A 21,410-nucleotide genomic window follows, 5' to 3' on the forward strand; every position below is an offset into this window, starting at 1 on the left:
TGGCCTTTATTATGTTGAGGTAGGTTCCCTCTATGCCCACTTTCTGGAGAGTTTTTATCATAAATGGGTGTTGAATTTTGTCAAAAGCTTTTTCTGCATCTATTGAGATGATCATATGGTTTTTCTTCTTCAACTTGTTAATATGGTGTATCACATTGATTGATTTGCGTATATTGAAGAATCCTTGCATCCCTGGGATAAATCCCACTTGATCGTGGTGTATGATCCTTTTAATGTGTTGTTGGATTCTGTTTGCTAGTATTTTGTTGAGGATTTTTGCATCTATATTCATCAGTGCTATTGGTCTGTAATTTTCTTTTTTTGTAGTGTCCTTGTCTGGTTTTGGGATCAGGGTGATGGTGGCCTCATAGAATGAGTTTGGGAGTGTTCCTTCCTCTGCAATTTTTTGGAAGAGTTTGAGAAGGATAGGTGTTAGCTCTTCTCTAAATGTTTGATAGAATTCACCTGTGAAGCCATCTGGTCCTGGACTTCTGTTTGTTGGAAGATTTTTAATCACAGTTTCAATTTCATTCCTTGTGATTGGTCTGTTCATATTTTCTGTTTCTTCCTGGTTCAGTCTTGGAAGGTTATACCTTTCTAAGAATTTGTCCATTTCTTCCAGGTTGTCCATTTTATTGGCATAAATTTGCTTGTAGTAGTCTCTTAGGATGCTTTGTATTTCTGTGGTGTCTGTTGTAACTTCTCCTTTTTCATTTCTGATTTTATTGATTTGAGTCCTCTCCCTCTTTTTCTTGATGAGTCTGGCTAATGGCTTATCAATTTTGTTTATCTTCTCAAAGAACCAACTTTTAGTTTTATTGATCTTTGCTATTGTTTTCTTTGTTTCTATTTCATTCATTTCTGCTCTGATCTTTATGATTTCTTTCCTTCTGCTAACTTTGGGTTTTGTTTGTTCTTCTTTCTCTAGTTTCTTTAGGTGTAAGGTTAGATTCTTTACTTGAGATTTTTCTTGTTTCTTTAGGTAGGCTTGTATACCTATAAACTTCCCTCTTAGAACTGCTTTTGCTGCATCCCATAGGTTTTGGGTCATCGTGTTTTCATTGGCATTTGTCTCTAGGTATTTTTTGATTTCCTCTTTGATTGCTTCAGTGATCTCTTGGTTATTTAGTAACGTATTGTTTAGCCTCCATGTGTTTGTCTTTTTACGTTTTTTTCCCTGTAATTCATTTCTAATCTCATAGCGTTGTGGTCAGAAAAGATGCTTGATATGATTTCAATTTTCTTAAATTTACTGAGGCTTGATTTGTGACCCAAGATGTGATCTATCCTGGAGAATGTTCTGTGCGCACTTGAGAAGAACGTGTAATCTGCTGTTTTTGGATGGAATGTCCTATAAATATGAATTAATCTATCTGGTCTATTGTGTCATTTAAAGCTTCTGTTTCCTTATTTATTTTCATTTTGGATGATCTGTCCATTGGTATAAGTGAGGTGTTAAAGTCCCCCACTATGATTGTGTTACTGTCGATTTCCTCTTTTATAGCTGTTAGCAGTTGCCTTATGTATTGAGGTGCTCCTATGTTGGGTGCATATATATTTATAATTGTTATATCTTCTTCTTGGATTGATCCCTTGATCATTATGTAGTGTCCTTCCTTGTCTCTTGTAACCTTCTTTATTTTAAAATCTATTTTATCTGATATGAGTATAGCTGCTCCAGCTTTCTTTTGATTTCCATTTGCATGGACTATCTTTTTCCATCCCCTCACTTTCAGTCTGTGTGTGTCCCTAGGTCTGAAGTGGGTCTCTTGTAGACAGCATATATATGGGTCTTGTCTTTGTATCCATTCAGCAAGCCTGTGTCTTTTGGTTGGAGCATTTAATCCATTCACGTTTAAGGTAATTATCGATATGTATGTTCCTATGACCATTTTCTTAATTGTTTTGGGTTTGTTTTTGTAGGTCCTTTTCTTCTCTTGTGTTTCCCACTTAGAGAAGTTCCTTTAGCATTTGTTGTAGAGCTGGTTTGGTGGTGCTGAATTCTCTTAGCTTTTGCTTGTCTGTAAAACTTTTGATTTCTCCATGAAATCTGAATGAGATCCTTGCCGGGTAGAGTAATCTTGGTTGTAGGTTCTTCCCTTTCATCACTTTAAGTATATCATGCCACTCCCTTCTGGCTTGTAGAGTTTCTGCTGAGAAATCAGCTGTTAACCTTATGGGAGTTCCCTTGTATGTTATTTGTCATTTCTCCCTTGCTGCTTTCAATAGTTTTTCTTTGTCTTTAATTTTTGCCAATGTGATTACTATGTGTCTCGGCGTGTTTCTCCTTGGGTTTATCCTGTATGGGACTCACTGCGCTTCCTGGACTTGGGTGGCTATTTCCTTTCCCATGTTAGGGAAGTTTTCGATTATAATCTCTTCAAATATTTTCTCCGGTCCTTTCTCTCTCTCTTCTCCTTCTGGGACCCCTATAATGTGAATGTTGTTGCGTTTAATGTTGTCCCAGAGGTCTCTTAGGCTGTCTTCATTTCTTTCATTCTTTTTTCTTCATTCTGTTCCGCAGCAGTGAATTCCACCATTCTGTCTTCCAGGTCACTTATCCGTTTTTCTGCCTCCGTTATTCTGCTATTGATTCCTTCTAGTGTAGTTTTCATTTCAGTTATTGTATTGGTCATCTCTGTTTGTTTGTTCTTTAATTCTTCTAGGTCTTTGTTAATCATTTCTTGCATCTTCTCAATCTTTGCCTCCATTCTTATTCCGAGGTCCTGGATCATCTTCACTATCATTATTCTGAATTCTTTTTCTGGAAGGTTGCCTATCTCCACTTCATTTAGTTGTTTTTCTGGGGTTTTTTCTTGTTCCTTCATCTGGTACATAGCCCTCTGCCTTTTCATCTTGTCTATCTTTCTGTAACTGTGGTTTTTGGTCCACAGGCTGCAGGATTGTAGTTTTTCTTGCTTCTGCTGTCTGCCCTCTGGTGGTTGAGGCTATCTAAGAGGCTTGATGGGAGGCTCTGGTGGTGTGTAGAGCTGACTGTTGCTGTGGTGGTCAGAGCTCAGTAAAACTTTAATCCACTTGACTGCTGATGGGTGGGTCTGGGTTCCCTCCCTGTTGGTTGTTTTGCCTGAGGCAACCCAACACTGGAGCCTACCTGGGCTCTTTGGTGGGGTTAATGGCAGAGTCTGGGAGGGCTTACGCCAAGGAGCACTTCCCAGAACCTCCGCTGCCAGAGTCCTTGTCCCCACAGTGAAACAGAGCCACCCCCTGCCTCTGCAGGAGACCCCCCAACACCAGCAGGTAGGTCTGGTTCAGTCTCCCCCAGGGTCACTGCTCCTTCCCCTGGGTCCCGATGCGCACACTACTTTGAGTGTGCTCTCCAAGAGTGGGGTCTCAGTTTCCCCCAGTCCTGTCGAAGTCCTGCAATCAATTCCCACTAGGCTTCAAAGTCAGATTCTCTAGGAATTCCTCCTCCTGTTGCTGGACCCCCAGGTTGGGAAGCCTGACGTGGGGCTCAGAACCTTCACTCCAGTGGGTGGACTTCTGTGGTATAAGTGTTCGCCAGTCTGTGAGTCACCCACCCAGCAGTTATGGGATTAGATTTTACTCTGATTGCGCCCCTCCTACCGTCTCACTGTGGCTTCTCCTCTGTCCTTGGACGTGGGGTATCCTCCTTGGAGAAGTCCAGGGTCATCCTGTCAATGATTGTCCAGCAGCCAGTTGTGATTCTGGTGCTCTCGCAAGAGAGAGTGAGAGCACGTCCTTCTACTCCGCCATCTTGGTTAATCTTGGGCCTTGATTTGAACACAAGATCTGTCTCTAAAGTCCACAGTCTTTCCCACAACACTATGCTACTTCTTTTAAAAAGGCCCAATGTATAAATACATTAAGCAATAAAAATTCTAACCCTCAATAATTAAGGTAGCTGAAATATGGAAATATGAAAGGTAGAAAATACTAGAGATTTCCTCTACTAAAGCCAGACAGCCTAGGTATTTAATATCTGTAGCACAATGACTGTACCACTTTCTGTTTACTAATTTCCACTGAATAAATACAAATCTCTACTTCCTTCCCCAAGAGTTAAAGAATGAATCAAGGAGGTATGGACATGACAATAACAACCATCTCATATGTTCATCTCTTATACCTTCAATTAAACTAATAATGCTTCGGGGCAAGACCATTTCTTAGGCTTGTAAGGCAAGCACTAGGTCAAGTGCTATACACTTCAGTGATTACTATGAGAGGCAGGGAGGAACTGGAGAAAACACAAAACCTTTGGAATCAGCCAAATCTGGATTCAGATCTCTTCGTATTTATTTAGCTATATAACCATGTACAAGTTAAGCTTCTCTAAGCCTCAGTGTATCATATGTAAAATGAGGCCTATATTTGGACTTCCTATCAATGTCAGGTTTCTCAAATAGATGATCTACATGCAGACCCAGGCAAGAGAAGCCCCTACCCTGGACCTCAGGCTTTTGGGGGAATTTTATGTAACAGTTTGTTAATTTAACTTAGTATGTATATGGTATGTAGGTCTACATTTATATTTGCTCCAGATCCTGCAGATGTTACAAATGGGCCTGTCTGTATCTACTACTAATAACCTAACATGTGTATTGCCATATTCACTTTCAAATATTACCCTATTTAGTCACACAACATTACCATGAGTTAGGTTTCATTAATCCCATTGTGCAGATAAAGAACCAGATGTGGTGAAGAAACCTACCCAGCGCCCTTATCTTCTATCACCATATCACTCTCTTCTTAACTCCCAAATAGCTGAGCTTCCTTCTCTAACATATTATCAATATTTCACTCTCCAAGTCAATATGCCCCTAATCCCTAAATCTACTCCCTATTTTCCATGACCTGTTGGTAGCACCTGATACTGTTAATAATTTTTCCTTTCTTAAAACAACTTTCCCTTTGGTTTCTAAGGCAAGACCATTTCATTTCTTCTGTTAGCTTTTGCTCTTTTTCTGTCTCCTCTTGTTAGAGTTTTGGTGAAGAATGAATAAGATAATGTTTTTGGAGAGTGTCAGCATAAAGCATATATTCAATAAGGGGTAGGGTTTCTTTTTAACCTAAAAAGAATAGCTACCATTTTTAAGAATGGTGTCAACTACTCTACTAGGTGATACACACACATGCACACACACTATTCCATTTATCCTAAAAGCACCATAAAATTGAAGTTCAGATTGGCTGACAAATTAACCTGTATTAGAAACCTGGCTCCAACAATTCCTAGGTTTAGGATACTAAGTCACTTAACTTCCCTGAGCTTCTGCTTCCCCATCGGGTAATTTTATAATGTTCTTGTGAGAATTAAATGAAACACAGGATATAAAAACACAAAGTACATGGTACACAGTCAGTAAATGTTAAACTCCTTTCTCTTCTTGTTGCTACCAGGTGAATACATTCATTTTTTTATCCTTCCCGTGTGTGCATTTCTAAAAACTAAGTCCTTGATCTCTTGACCTTCTTTCTTTACTCTATACCTACACTCTGTCACACTTGGGTGTCCAGCTCCTCCAGAAAGATAGTTTTGAATTATCTGTGACCATTTCTAAGTGTGCAGGCCCACATCTCTAAGTTTTGCTAGTACTTTCTACTTGAGAATCCCACTGCATACCATCTCAAACTCCTCCTTTCCCTCAGAAAGAATGGAAAGCAAAAGACTGGGAGTGGGTGACATAAAATGTTACACAGACAAAATTGATAGGATGCATGATAAAGAAGCTAATTTTATGGTTTCAAGCTTGCCTGAGAAAATTAAAAACTCGAGAAGATTCTCATAGAGCATGTCCAAAATTTTCTCCCCTTTTCCTCATTCTTCAGACATGAAACTCTAATCCTTCTATTTCCCTAACCCACAAAGCCAAAAATGTTCCCATTCCATTGAATTCCCTTACATTTAAATGCTCCATTCATCTAACACCTAATAATACTCTGTCTTCTATTACCAATTTTCTTACATTTACATCTTATCTTCCTAACTATGCTGTAAGTTCTTTAAGGCCAATAACCATCTCTTATACTTTTCGTATTCTTCATAATGCTAATCGACTACTGCTATAAAGATATGGTCAAGAATTCAGAAATTATAAATTAAGATGTTTTCAGATCTTTTTCTGACACGGAAGGAAAACTCTTCAAGTCAAAAGCTGTGATCCACAAATAGAGAAGGTGTGACAAACAGGAAATTTTCTATTTCTCTCTCAAGGATTTTAGTTTTGGCTTTAAACAGAAAAAATATCCTTTAACATATATTTCCTTAGCCATGTGTTAATACTTTATAAATTATTTCCAGGAACTGTACAAGCTTTTCTTCAAAAATTACTTATACCAGCATACCTTGGAGATACTGCAGGTTTGGTTCCAGGCCACCACAATAAAGCAAATATCACAATAAAGAGAGTCACACAAATTTTTGGTTTCCCAGTGCATATAAAATTTATGTTTATACTATTACTGTAGTCTATTAAAGTGTTCAAAGGCATTACATCCTAAAAAAACAATATACATACCTTAATTAAAAATACTTTATTGCTAAAAAATGCTAATCATCATCTGAGCCTTCAGCAAGTCATAATCTTTTTACAATAGTAACAAAAAACATCATTGATGACGGATCACCATAACAAATATAATAATAATGAAAAAGTTTGAAATATTTAAAGAATTGCCAGAATGTGACCGAGAGACATAAAGTGAGCAAATGCTGTTGGAAAAAGTACGCCGATAGACTTGCTCCATGCAAGATTGCCAAAAACCTTCAAGTTGTAAAAAAACACAATATCTGAGAAGCATAGTAAAGCAAAGCACAGTAAAACGAGATATGCCTGTATTTTCTAATACAGTTACTAGTCATTAATTTCTGTAGGAAAATAATTCCTAAAACTATAAGTCTCAAAAACCACACAATGTAGACTGATGTGCTATTTATTAAATATTAAATAATTTAAAAACTTTCAAAACTGAGATGATAAAAATACTTAGTCTAAAGTTTATTAACAGAAATGGCTTTCTTCTTTGGTTGAATATATTTAATAACTGGGAAAATTTGATTAAATTAATTTTCTTTACTGTGATCAAAATAGAAGAACTGCAGGATAATAAAACTGATTTTGATTTGCTTATTTTACCTGAGTAGCTTTATCTTTCATGCATGAAGGGTAATGAACATGAGGATCTCGTGGCCACTGTCCTGTGAGATAACGTCCTGTTATCGTATCCAAAGAAGAGGTTCGCCTTATTGTACCAGAGGTTCGAACTTGATGAGATTTTGGCCTGTCCACTATCAAAAAGTGAAAAAAGATTAGATTAGTCACTAATGAATAAAGTAAAACTTAAAATTATTTAACCCTCATGGTTTGTAAAATATCACTCTGTCAATTTTCCCTACAATATATATTTACCCTAATAGCCCTCCTGCATGATGTGATGAAATTTATAGACCCTCTCCCAGAGGAAAATACATTCACATATTAAATTTTGCACACACTTCCAGGGCTGTCAACCCTACAAAGCCCATGCATTTTAGAGACCTATTCTAAAACCTGTATAGCATCTCCACTGCCATTACTTTATTTAAGACTTCATCATGTCTCAACTGCCAGTTTCCTAAATGCTATCTCTGCATCCACCCTAACTAAATCTTACAGTGCCACCTCCCTCCACTGCTTAAAAAAATTTCCATGGTTATTCACTGCCTTTAACTTAAAGCCCATTATTTTTCACAGTTCAGCTCCCATATACATCAATACTTGATGTCTTGCTACTCCTCCATAAACCCATGTTAACTACGAAATGCCATACAAACTAACTGCAACTTCCTAAATGTAAAACGCTCACTTCTCTGCCTCTATACCTTCTATTATCTCCTGCACCTAAAATGTTCTCCTTCCCTGTTCACTTGACAAAAACTTATCTTCAAGATCAGCTCAGGTGTCACACTGCCTCTGTGAAACCTTTCTCAATGCTCTTCTTTTCTCCATCTCTGTCCTTTTTAAAGATATACGCACTCTCCTCTGTCTGCGTGGAGCCCTAAATTTGTCTTTTTTCCCCAACTAGAGCATACGTTTGGTCCCTACAGATTGAAAAGAAGTTGATGCTCAATACTTATGAATTGATTCACAGCTACACAAAAATAACATGTATAAAGAATCTGATATTTTAATTCAGCTTCCTCATTTATGGATGAAGAGTTTGAAGCCCAGAGAAATAAACTTAAATTGTCCAATGAAACAGAACTGCTACCAGGTGATAGAGGTAAAAAGGAACGGAGATATCCAGACATTCTACACAGTTCAATCAATCTACTATAATAATCTACTTCTCCTCTCCATATAGGTACCATAGGTACCTCTGCTGAAAATTAAAATGATCATACTGAACTCTATCGTTTCTTTACAAAGAAACTATAAAGGATTTTTCATACATGCATCTCAAATAAGTTACTACTAATGTGCATTGAATAATAAAATCCAGTGGATTACAAGCACCAAGGCTCAGTCTTACTCAGAGTTATATCTCACATCAAACAAAATGTCTTGCACATTACAGAGGGCCAAGAAACATTTGTTATTGAATACTGTCCTTTAACTACCCTTCTGAAACCAAAATACAAAATTGGGTTTTTTTAAATCAGAAAACAAAAGAAAATGCAGCATACTGTGAACTATCGTATTATTTACATACAGTCGTCCTCAGTTTTGTGGGGGACTGGTTCTAGGACCCTCACGGATACCAGAATCTGAGGAAGCTCAAGTCCCTTACGTTTGGCCATCCACCTCTCCGGGTTCCACATCCTTGGACACAGAGGGCTGGAGGGCCAATTTTATCTTACAACTGCAGTTCTGATTTCTTCTTTGACCCAAGAGTGTTAGAGAAGATCTGAAAATTACAAAATTTCCTTCCTATCTTTATTACTTAGCTCTCATTTTATTTTGCCATAGGCAGAGAGTCTAGAACAATCTATTTCTACTCTTTGGAATCACCTGAAATTTTATTTGTGACCAAAAATCATGGTCAATTTTTATAAATATTTCATGAGTCACAGAGAACATATATTTTCTGTTTTCAGAATAGTTATTTTTCTTGTACATCAGCTGAAATAAAAATATAGAATATATTAAAAAGAAAATTATTAGCTTTATCTGTCACAGACTTAGAGAACTACTCAAGTTTCTAAACTACTCTTGAGATATAACAATTCTCTTTATCCCTTGCAATTTTTATCATTTAAATTTAGTTCTGGGGAATTCCCTGGCAGTCCAGTGGTTAGGACTCTGCACTTCCACTACAGGGGGCATGGGTTCAATCCCTGGTCATCGGGGAACTAAGATCCCGCAAGCTGCGCCGTGTGGCCAAAAACAAGAAACAAACAAAAAAAAGTTTATAGAAATTTAGTTCTGTATAATTTGGTTCCATATTGATTCATGACATCATCATTATGGCTTATATGCTTCACCATTGCAGTCTGTTCCATTTATTACTTTTAAGCTCTGTCAAATTGAACATTATCACCCCTTTATGCTTTCCTTCTATTATAATGTATCTGGTTTGCCTATTCTTTTATTTTCAATTTCTTTCAATCATGCTGTTTAGGTGCGACTCTTGTATACTGTATGTAATTAGGCTTTTTGAAAAAACTTTAGAGTATGTCTTCTCCTTATAAAAGGTATGTTCAGGGCTTCCCTGGTGGCGCAGTGGTTGAGAGTCTGCCTGCCAATGCAGGGCACACGGGTTCGAGCCCCGGTCCGGGAAGATCCCACATGCCGCGGAGCAACTGGGCCCGTGAGCCACAATTGCTGAGCCTGCGCGTCTGGAGCCTGTGCTCCGCAACAAGAGAGGCTGCCATAGTGAGAGGCCCGCGCGCTGTGATGAAGAGTGGCCCCCACTTGCCGCAACTGGAGAAAGCCCTCGCACAGAAACGAAGACCCAACACAGCCATAAATAAATTAAATAAATAAATAAATAAATAATTAAAAAAAAAAAAAAAAAAAAAAAAAAAAAGACTGTTTGACAAATGACACCAGGCAGAAAAATTAATTTAAAAAAAAAAAAAAAAAAAAAAAAAAAAAAAAAAGGTATGTTCATCCCACTTATATTTATTGTTATAACAAACTTGATTAAACCTGTCATAACTTTTTTCTTCCTCCTATAAATGCTTCCTTGCTAGTTGTTTTCTATGTTTTACTGTTCACTTCTTTTTCTCCTTCTTACCTTTTCCCCTACCATAGGTAATTTAGAAGATATGCAGATTGTTTTTAGTTCTATTACTAGGAGTTACTTCTATTAATTCTTTTAAATATTTTTTCTGGCTATAAAAGCAATATGCATAAATTTTAGCAACTTTAGGAAACACGGAAAATTAACGTCTCTCATAATCTGATTTATAATAATTTGTTTAAAACTTTTTAAAGTTACTTTACATTCCCTCCACCAAGAAAAAAAAGACAAAAACAGTTTATCCCTTGAAAAAGAACATTTATAGCAATAAAAAAGACCTACATAAAGGTCAGCCACAACCAGAAAATGAAAAGCCACTATATGCAAAAAACTTGTGCCTGAACTTTAAACTGCTCCAAACTATTATGAAAGTTGTATGTAGTCTACCTATAGTTATTAAAACTCCTGTTAACTTGGTGAACAATAGGGATAATTTTTATGTTTTATAGTAAGTATATAAAGAATCTATAAACAAGTCCCTTGATACATATAATATTCTAATCTATACTTTTTTATTATATTGTTAATCACTGGACCTTTGTCTATACCTTCCAAAGGATCCCATTTCTCCCCTTAGTGTCCATTCTCTCTGATTAGCTACTGTCAGAACTGTGGTCTTCAAGTTATTCTGACTGAGTACTCCTAATAGTAAATATCTAAGTATGCAGCAATATGTGCAGTTATTTCTTTATAAATGAGGTATATATTATATGACTAATATGTTATATATAGTGTAAACCTAAGTAGAAATTTGCACATGATATAAAAAAAAAATGTATGAAAAAAATGGAAGTTACATTTTCTTCCTGTATCTCATAAGTGGGTGGCCTTACTTCAGTGTGAAGACCACTGGGATAAGGGACTTTAAATTGGGTGCTCCCAAGGCCCAAGGACCAGTGGCAGTCATCAGCTTGGACTCTGAAAACCTAGGCTCCAACATTTGGTGTAGAAACACTCACCTCGTGCTGAGTATAAGAGGGGGACATTCTTACCAACGAGAGAGCCAAGAAACAGATTTGGCAACCTTTTTCTGGGACAGCGCAGACCGGAACTTCTGGTGTCATTAAATTCATGAGTTTTCTTGTATTGTCCCTTAACCAAAAGGAGCTTTTGTACTTTTAAATGTTGTATAAATGTGTTATATTGGGTGAGAGCCTGAGGTTTTTGAACTGGAAACTTCCTGAAATTTATATCTCCATGTGGTTACCATAAAGATAATGTAATAAAAGGGAAAAATATGAATTGGGTGCTAAATTCAATCTACAGATTGGCCAGTTAGCTCTAATTCTGTGATATAACCGCTAATGCTTAATTGTGTTAAGAATGTGTAAACAAGCATCACACATTACCAATACCAAAAAAACAAAAAAGGTCTGCCTTAAGTAGAAAGAATAAAGTAGGACAACATGGTATCGATATCCTGTTATAAAATTCGCTCTACCAGGGACATCCCTGGTGGCCTAGTGGGGGGGACTCTGCGCTCCCAATGCGGGGGGCCTGGGTTCGATCCCTGGTCGTGGAACTAGATCCCACATGCATGCCACAAGTAAGAGCCCGCATGCCACAAATGGGAGCCCACATACCGCAATGAGGATCCCGTGTGCCGCAACTAAGACCCAGCACAGCCAAGATAAATAATAAATAAATAAAGAAATATTAAAAAAAAAATTCCCTCTACCAGTCATGATTTTTTTAAAAATTATAGTATATGAAGTAAATATACTTGAAAGGTTATATTTCAAACATATGCTTTAAAAGACTCTCGGAAGATGGCGGAAGAGTAAGACGCGGAGATCACCTTCCTTCCCACAGATACATTAGAAATACATCTACATGTGGAACTGCTCCTACAGAACACCCACTGAACGCTGGCAGAAAACGTCAGACCTCCCAAAAGGCTCTTGGTGCTCCAGCCAGGCATCAGGGCTGTGCCTCTGAGGTGGGAGAGACAACTTCAGGACACTGGTCCACAAGAGACCTCCCAGCTCCACGTAATACCAAATGGCAAAAATCTCTCAGAGATCTCCATCTCAACATCAAGACCCAGCTTCACTCAACGACCAGCAAGCTACAGTGCTGGGCACCCTATGCCAAACAACTAGCAAGACAGGAACACAGCCCCATCCATTAGCAGAGAGGCTGCCTAAAATCAGAATAAGGCCACAGACACCCCAAAATACACCACCAGACGTGGACGTGCCCACCAGAAAGACAAGATCCAGCCTCATCCCCCAGAACACAGGCACTAGTTCCCTCCACCAGGAAGCCTACACGACCCACTGAACCAACCTTAGCCACTGGGGACAGATACCAAAAACAACGGGAACTACGAACCTGCAGCCTGTGAAAAGGAGACCCCAAACACAGTAAGATAAGCAAAATGAGACAACAGAAAAACACACAGCAGATGAAGGAGCAGGGTCAAAACACACCAGACCTAACAAATGAAGAGGAAATAGGTAGTCTACCTGAAAAAGAATTCAGAATGATAGTAAGGATGACCCAAAATCTTGGAAATAGAATAGACAAAATGCAAGAAACATTTAACAAGGACATAGAAGAACTAAAGAGGAACCAAGCAACGATGAAAAACACAATAAATGAAATGAAAAATACTCTAGATGGGATCAATAGCAGAATAACTGAGGCAGAAGAACGGATAAGTGACCTGGAAGATAAAATGGTGGAAATAACTACTGCAGAGCAAGATAAAGAAAAAAGAATGAAAAGAACTGAGGACAGTCTCAGAGACCTCTGGGACAACATTAAACGCACCAACATTCGAATTATAGGGGTTCCAGAAGAAGAAGAGAAAAAGAAAGGGACTGAGAAAATATTTGAAGAGATTATAGTTGAAAACTTCCCTAATATGGGAAAGGAAATAGTTCATCAAGTCCAGGAAGCACAGAGAGTCCCATACAGGATAAATCCAAGGAGAAACACGCCAAGACACATATTAATCAAACTGTCAAAAATTAAATATAAAGAAAACATATTAAAAGCAGCAAGGGAAAAACAACAAATAACACACAAGGGAATCCCCATAATGTCAACAGCTGATCTTTCAGCAGAAACTCTGCAAGCCAGAAGGGAGTGGCAGGATATAGTTAAAGTGATGAAGGAGAAAAACCTACAACCAAGATTAATCTACCCAGCAAGGATCTCATTCAGATTTTACGCAGAAATTAAAACCTTTACAGACAAGCAAAAGCTGAGAGAGTTCAGCAACACCAAACCAGCTTTACAACAAATGCTAAAAGAACTTCTCTAGGCAAGAAACACAAGAGAAGGAAAACACCTACAATAACAAACCCAAAACATTTAAGAAAATGGGAATAGGAACATACATATCGATAATTACCTTAAATGTAAATGGATTAAATCCTCCACCAAAAGACACAGACTGGCTGAATGGATACAAAACCAAGACCCATATATATGCTGTCTACAAGAGACCCACTTCAGACCTAGAGACACATACAGACTGAAAGTGAGGGGATGGAAAAAGATATTCCATGCAAATGGAAATCAAAAGAAAGCTGGAGTAGCAATTCTCATATCAGACAAAATAGACTTTAAAATAAAGACTATTACAAGAGACAAAGAAGGACACTACATAATGATCAAGGGATCGATCCAAGAGGAAGGTATAACAATTGTAAATATTTATGCACCCAACATAGGAGCACCTCAATACATAAGGCAAATACTAACAGCCATAAAAGGGGAAATCGACAGCAACACAATCATAGTAGGGGACTTTAACACCCCACTTTCACCAATGGACAGATCATCCAAAATGAAAATAAATAAGGAAACACAAGCTTTAAATGATACATTAAACAAGATGGACTTAATTGATATTTATAGGACATTCCACCCAAAAACAACAGAATACACATTTTTCTCAACTGCTCATGGAACATTCTCCAGGATAGATCATATCTTGGGTCACAAATCAAGCCTTGGTAAATTTAAGAAAATTGAAATCGTATCAAGTATCTTTTCCGACCACAACGCTATGAGACTAGATATCAATTACAGGAAAAGATCTGTAAAAAATACAAACACATGGAGGCTACACAATACACTACTTAATAACGAAGTGAACACTGAAGAAATCAAAGGGGAAATCAAAAAATACCTAGAAACAAATGACAATGGAGACACGATGACCCAAAACCTATGGGACGCAGCAAAAGCAGTGCTAAGAGCGAAGTGTATAGCACTACAAGCCTACCTCAAGAAACAGGAAACATCTCGAATAAACAACCTAACCTTGCACCGGAAGCAATTAGAGAAAGAAGAACATAAAAACCCCAAAGCTAGCAGAAGGAAAGAAATCATAAAGATCAGATCAGAAATAAATGAAAAAGAAATGAAGGAAACAATAGCAAAAATCAGTGAAACTAAAAGCTGGTTCTTTGAGAAGATAAACAAAATTGATAAACCATTAGCCAGACTCATCAAGAGAAAGAGGGAGAAGACTCAAATCAATAGAATTAGAAATGAAAAAGAAGAAGTAACCACTGACACTGCAGAAATACAAAGGATCATGAGAGATTACTACAAGCAACTCTATGCCAATAAAATGGACAACCTGGAAGAAATGGACAGATTCTTAGAAATGCACAACCTGCCGAGATTGAACCAGGAAGAAATAGAAAATATGAACAGACCAATCACAAGCACTGAAATTGAAACTGTGATTAAAAATCTTCCAACAAACAAAATCCCAGGACCAGATGGCTTCACAGGAGAATTCTATCAAACATTTAGAGAAGAGCTAACACCTATCCTTCTCAAACTCTTCCAAAATATTGCAGAGGGAGGAACACTCCCCAACTCATTCTACGAGGCCACCATCACCCTGATACCAAAACCAGACAAAGATGTCACAAAGAAAGAAAACTACAGGCCAATATCACTGATGAACATAGATGCAAAAATCCTCAACAAAATACTAGCAAACAGAATCCAACAGCACATTAAAAGGATCATACACCATGATCAAGTGGGGTTTATCCCAGGAATGCAAGGATTCTTCAATATACGCAAATCAATCAACGTGATACACCATATCAACAAATTGAAGGAGAAAAACCATATGATCATCTCAATAGATGCAGAGAAAGCTTTTGACAAAATTCAACACCCATTTATGATAAAAGCCCCGCAGAAAGTAGGCATAGAGGGAACTTTCCTCAACATAATAAAGGCCATATATGACAAACCCAGAGCCAACATTGTCCTCAATAGTGAAAAACTGAAACCATTTCCACTAAGATCAGGAACAAGACAAGGTTGCCCACTCTCACCACTATTATTCAACATAGTTTTGGAAGTGTTAGCCACAGCAATCAGAGAAGAAAAAGAAATAAAAGGAATCCAAATCGGAAAAGAAGAAGTAAAGCTGTCACTGTTTGCAGATGACATGATACTATACACAGAGAATCCTAAAGATGCTACCAGAAAACTACTAGAGCTAATCAATGAATTTGGTAAAGTAGCAGGATACAAAATTAATGCACAGAAATCTCTTGCATTTCTATACACTAATGACAAAAACTCTGAAAGTGAAATTAAGAAAACACTCCCGTTTACCATTGCAACAAAAAGAATAAAATATCTAGGAATAAACCTACCTAAGGAGACAAAAGACCTGTATGCAGAAAATTATAAGACACTGATGAAAGAAATTAAAGATGATACAAATAGATGGAGAGACATACCATGTTCTTGGATTGGAAGAATCAACATTGTGAAAATGACTCTACTACCCAAAGCAATCTACAGATTCAATGCAATCCCTATCAAACTACCACTGGCATTTTTCACAGAACTAGAACAAAAAAATTTCACAATTTGTATGGAAACACAAAAGACCCCGAATAGCCAAAGCAATCTTGAGAACGAAAAATGGAGCTGGAGGAATCAGGCTCCCTGACTTCAGACTATATTACAAAGCTACAGTAATCAAGACAGTTTGGTACTGGCACAAAAATAGAAATATAGATCAATGGAACAGGATAGAAAGCCCAGAGATAAACCCACGCACATATGGTCACCTTATCTTTGATAAAGGAGGCAAGCGTATACAGTGGAGAAAAGACAGTCTCTTCAATAAGTGGTGCTGGGGGGCTTCCCTGGTGGCGCAGTGGTTGAGAATCTGCCTGCCAATGCAGGGGACACGGGTTTGAGCCCTGGTCTGGGAAGATCCCACATGCCGCGGAGCAACTAGGCCCGTGAGCCACAATTACTGAGCCTGCGCGTCTGGAGCCTGTGCTCCGCAACAAGAGAGGCCGCGATAGTGAGAGGCCCGCGCACCGCAATGAAGAGTGGCCCCCGCTTGCCGCAACTGGAGAAAGCCCTCGCACAGAAACGAAGACCCAACATAGCCATAAATAAATAAATAAAATTAAAAAAAAAATAAGTGGTGCTGGGAAAATTGGACAGGTACATGTAAAATTATGAAATTAGAACACTCCCTGACACCATACACAAAAATAAATTCAAAATGGATTAAAGACCTAAGTGTAAGGCCAGACACTATCAAACTCTTAGAGGAAAACAGAGGCAGAACACTCTATGACATAAATCACAGCAAGATTCTTTTTGACCCAGCTCCTAGAGAAATGGAAATAAAAACACAAATAAACAAATGGGACCTAATGAAACTTAAAAGCTTTTGCACAGCAAAGGAAACCATAAACAAGACAAAAAGACAACCATCAGAATGGGAGAAAATATTTACAAATGAAGCAAATGACAAAGGATTAATCTCCAAGATTTACAAGCAGCTCATGCAGCTCAATAACAAAAACACGAACAACCCAATCCAAAAATGGGCAGAAGACCTAAATAGACATTTCTCCAAAAAAGATATACAGATTGCCAACAAACACATGAAAGAATACTCAACATCATTAATCATTAGAGAAATGCAAATCAAAACTACAATGAGATATCATCTCACACCGGTCAGAATGGCCATCATCAAAAAATCTACAAACAATAAATGCTGGAGAGGGTGTGGAGGAAAGGGAACCCTCTTGCACTGTTGGTGGGAATGTAAATTGATACAGCCACTATGGAGAACAGTATGGAGGTTCCTTAAAAAACTAAAAATAGAACTACCATATGACACAGCAATCCCACTACTGGGCATATACCCTGAGAAAACCATAGTTCAAAAAGAGTCATGTACCAAAATGTTCATTGCAGCTCTATTTACAATAGCCAGGACATGGAAGCAACCTAAGTGTCCATCATCAGATGAATGGATAAAGAAGATGTGGCACATATATACAATGGAATATTACTCAGCCATAAAAAGAAATGAAATGGAGGTACTTGTAATGAGGTGGATGGAGTTAGAGTCTGTCATACAGAGTGAAGTAAGTCAGAAAGAGAAAAACAAATACAATATGCTAACACATATATATGGAATCTAAGGGAAAAAAAAAAAAGGCCATGAAGAACCTAGTGGCAAGACGGGAGTAAAGACACAGACCTACTGGAGAATGGACTTGAGGATATAGGAAGGGGGAGGGGTGAGATGTGACAGGGTGAGAGAGTGTCATGGACATATATTTACTACCAAATGTAAAATGGATAGCTAGTGGGAAGCAGCCGCATGGCACAGGGAGATCAGCTCGGTGCTTTGTGACCACCTAGAGGGGTGGGATGGGGAGGGTGGGAGGGAGGGAGATGCAAGGGGGAAGAGATATGGGAACATATGTATATGTATAACTGATTCACTTTGTTATGGGGCAGAAGCTAGCACACCATTGTAAAGCAATTGTTCTTCAATAAAGATGTTTAAAAACAACAACAACAACAACAACACACACACACACACACACACACACACACACAAAAGACTCTCACCATTGCTCACATAAGGAAAATTTCAAAGATATGTAGTTGTTAGTAATTTCCACGTAAATTATTTGAAGGGTTAAAATTCAAAATAAGTTTAAAAATTGGCAAGGATAGTACTCTTCCAAGATATGATTAGCCATAATAACCCCACTTAACCAAATATCAGTAGGGCCTTTTTTACCAACAGATTCATCATAAGCAGTGCGATTCTACTTTAACTTATTAAATAAGTTATTAAATAAGACGCCTTATTCCTATTATCCAAACTATCATGGCAATGAGTTAGACTTTAACTGCCTCAACATCTAAGCCTTGATTCTCCCAAAGTTTTATTTATTTAATTTGCGGTATTATTGCCTACCAATTCAGGTTTTACAATTTAGTGCAACAATAAAAATCAACACTGGTTTTGCATTATAGTAGTCCCCTCTTATCCTCACTTTCACTTTCCACAGTCAACCATGGTCTGAAAATATTAAATGGAAAATTCCAGAAATAATTTATAAGTTTAAGACTGGGGGGAAGAGTCAAGATGGCGGACTAGGAGCACATGGAATTCACGTCTCCACACAACTAGGGCACCTACCAGGCACCAGTGAGGGACCACAGACACCTAAGGGGAGGGGAGAAACCCCCAGTGACCAAGTAGGATGTGGGGCATGGGGGGAGTGAGAGGGGGAGAAGTGGAGGTGGGATGGGACTGGCGCCCGTAACGGGTGGCTGCCGGAGGGGAAGGGATCCCACCCCCAAAGGGGGAAATTGGGGGACCACTGGGAGGGCAGAGGATCAAAAGGGAGCATGGCCAGTTCTCCCCTGCCCACTTGGGCCCTCAGGAGCCTGCTGAGATCCCGGTCCTGATCCTCTGCCCATGAATGTCCCCTCCAGCTGCATGGATCCTGAGGGAGTGGGAGGGAGGGAAGGGAAAGCAAAAGTAAAGGCCAGACCTAATGGACTCAAACCCCTGAGGGGTGGCTGGGGGAGGGGAGGAGTTCCTACACCCAGCAGGACACACCCACGGTTAGGGGTCCAGCGGGGACTGGGGAGACCCCGGGAGAGATGGGGAGTGGGGGCGTGGAGGAATGGAAGGGAACGCGGCCAGTGCTTTCCCTGTCCACTTAGGCACCAGAGAGCCTGTTGGGCTCCTGGGCCTAATTCTCTGCCCTCAGAGCCTCCCTCCTGCTGCGCAGAGACCAAGCCCCATCCTTACACCCCCACCCAGGGCCCTACCTCTACACTCAGAGAACCCCTCCAATGAGCTGGGCCTAAACCGCACCCACACACCCTCACCCACGGCTCTGCCTCCAAACCCCAGAACTCCACACTCTGAAGGCCCTCCTTTGGATGTGCTGCCTCTCCCCTTCTGTAGGTCCTAAGTAGAGGCCTTGCCCGACACTTGAACATCACCTGCCCAGGCCCCGCCCCCAAGACCTTTTCTGGCTGCATGGGTCCTAAGCCTAGGCCCTGCCCCACCATAACCCCCACCAATGTCTAAGTTCCAACCCTGCCTAAACTCCGCCCCCCATAGCCAAGGCTTTTTTTTTTTTTCCTTTTTTCCTCTTTTAGATTGGGGTTCTGTTTTACCTTGTTGATTAATTGTTCTTCATTCATTTATCTGTTCATTTTTTCTAATAAATCTTTTATTTTTCTAATTTTATTTTATTCTTTATGCTTTGTTATTGTTCTGCTCCTTTTTGGCTTGTTCCCCCACCCCCCTTTTTTCTTTTTCTTTTTTCTGTTACAGGTTTATTTTACCTTGTTGCAGTTGTTTCAATTATATTATTATTTTTCCGAATATATTTTTGATCTTTCTAATTTTATTTTGTTTTTTATTCTTTGTTATTGTATTGCTCCTTTTCTTCTTCTTCTTCTTTTTTTTTTTTTTCCACGCCACATGCCTTACGGGATCTGGTTCCCAGGCCACAGGTTGGGCCCGAGCTCCTGTGGTGGCAGCTCTGAGTCCAAACCGCTGGACTAACAGAGAACCTCAGACCCCAGGGAATATAAATCGGAGTGAGGCCTCCCAGAGGTCCTCATCTCAGCACCAAGACCCGGATTTATCTAACTGCCTGCAAACTCCAGTGCTGGATGCCTCAGGCCAAATAATCTGTAAGACAGGAATACAGCCCCAACCATCAGAAAAAAAAAATAAAATGACAAAAAATATGTTACAAATGAAGAAGCAAGGTAAAAACCTACAAGACCAAATAAATGAAGGTGAAATAGGCAACCTACCTGAAAAAGAATTCAGAGTAATGATAGTAAAGACGATCCAAAATCTCGGAAACAGAATGGAGAAAATAAAAGAAACATTTAACAAGGATCTAGAAGAACTAAAGAGCAAACAAACAGTGATGAACAATACAATAACTGAAATTAAAAATACTCTAGAAGAAATCAATAGCAGAAGAACTAAGGCAGAAGAACGGATAAGTGAGCAAGAAGATAAAATGGTGGAAATAACTGCCAGGGAGCAGAATAAAGAAAAAAGAATGAAAGAATTGAGGACAGTCTCAGAGACTCCTGGGACAATAGTAAACGCACCAATATTCGAATTATAGGGGTCCCAGGAGAAGAAGAGAAAAAGAAAGGGTTTGAGAAAATATTTGAAGAGATTATAGTTGAAAACTTCCCTAACATGGGAAAGGAAATAGTCAATCAAGTCCAGGAAGCACAGAGAGTCCCATACAGGATAAACCCAAAGAGCAACATGCCAAGACACATATTAATCAAACTATCAAAAATTAAATACAAAGAAAAAATATTAAAAGCAGCAAGGGAAAGGCAACAAATAACATAAAAGGGAATCCCCATAAGGTTAACAGCTGATCTTTCAGCAGAAACTCTGCAAGCCAGAAGGGAGTGGCAGGACATATTTAAAGTGATGAAGGGGAAAAAAACCTACAACCAAGATTACTCTACCCAGCAAGGATCTCATTCATATTCAATGGAGAAATCAAAAGCTTTACAGACAAGCAAAAGCTAAGAGAATTCAGCACCACCAAACTAGCTTTACAACAAATGCTAAAGGAACTTCTCTAAGTGGGAAACACAAGAGAATAAAAAGACCCACAAAGACAAACCCAAATCAATTAAGACAATGGTAATAGGAACATACATATCGATAATCACCTTGAATGTAAATGGATTAAATGCTCCAACCAAAAGACACAGACTGGCTGAATGGATACAAAAACAAGACTGTCTATATGCTGTCTACAAGAAACCCACTTCACACCTAGGGACACATACAGACTGAAAGTGAGGGGATGGAAAAAGATATTCCATGCAAATGGAAATCACAAGAAAGCTGGAGCAGC

The 21,410-nt window shown here is 38.8% G+C and overlaps 1 protein-coding gene across 1 annotated transcript in view; it reads right to left on the minus strand.

Moving 5' to 3' along the window:
• Positions 1–21,410, minus strand: part of LOC309621425 (uncharacterized protein) — a gene marked incomplete at its 5' end in the record, with an annotated part of 96,758 nt that overhangs the window by 47,752 nt on the left and 27,596 nt on the right. The window contains one exon of the mRNA XM_082408918.1: positions 7,122–7,273. Coding sequence (XP_082265044.1) covers positions 7,122–7,273 — 152 coding nt within the window. The remainder of the gene's footprint in view (positions 1–7,121; positions 7,274–21,410) is intronic.

The sequence above is a fragment of the Balaenoptera borealis genome (assembly GCF_965194805.1).
Source record: "Balaenoptera borealis genome assembly, contig: HAP1_SCAFFOLD_712, whole genome shotgun sequence".
Taxonomy (NCBI): domain Eukaryota; kingdom Metazoa; phylum Chordata; class Mammalia; order Artiodactyla; family Balaenopteridae; genus Balaenoptera; species Balaenoptera borealis.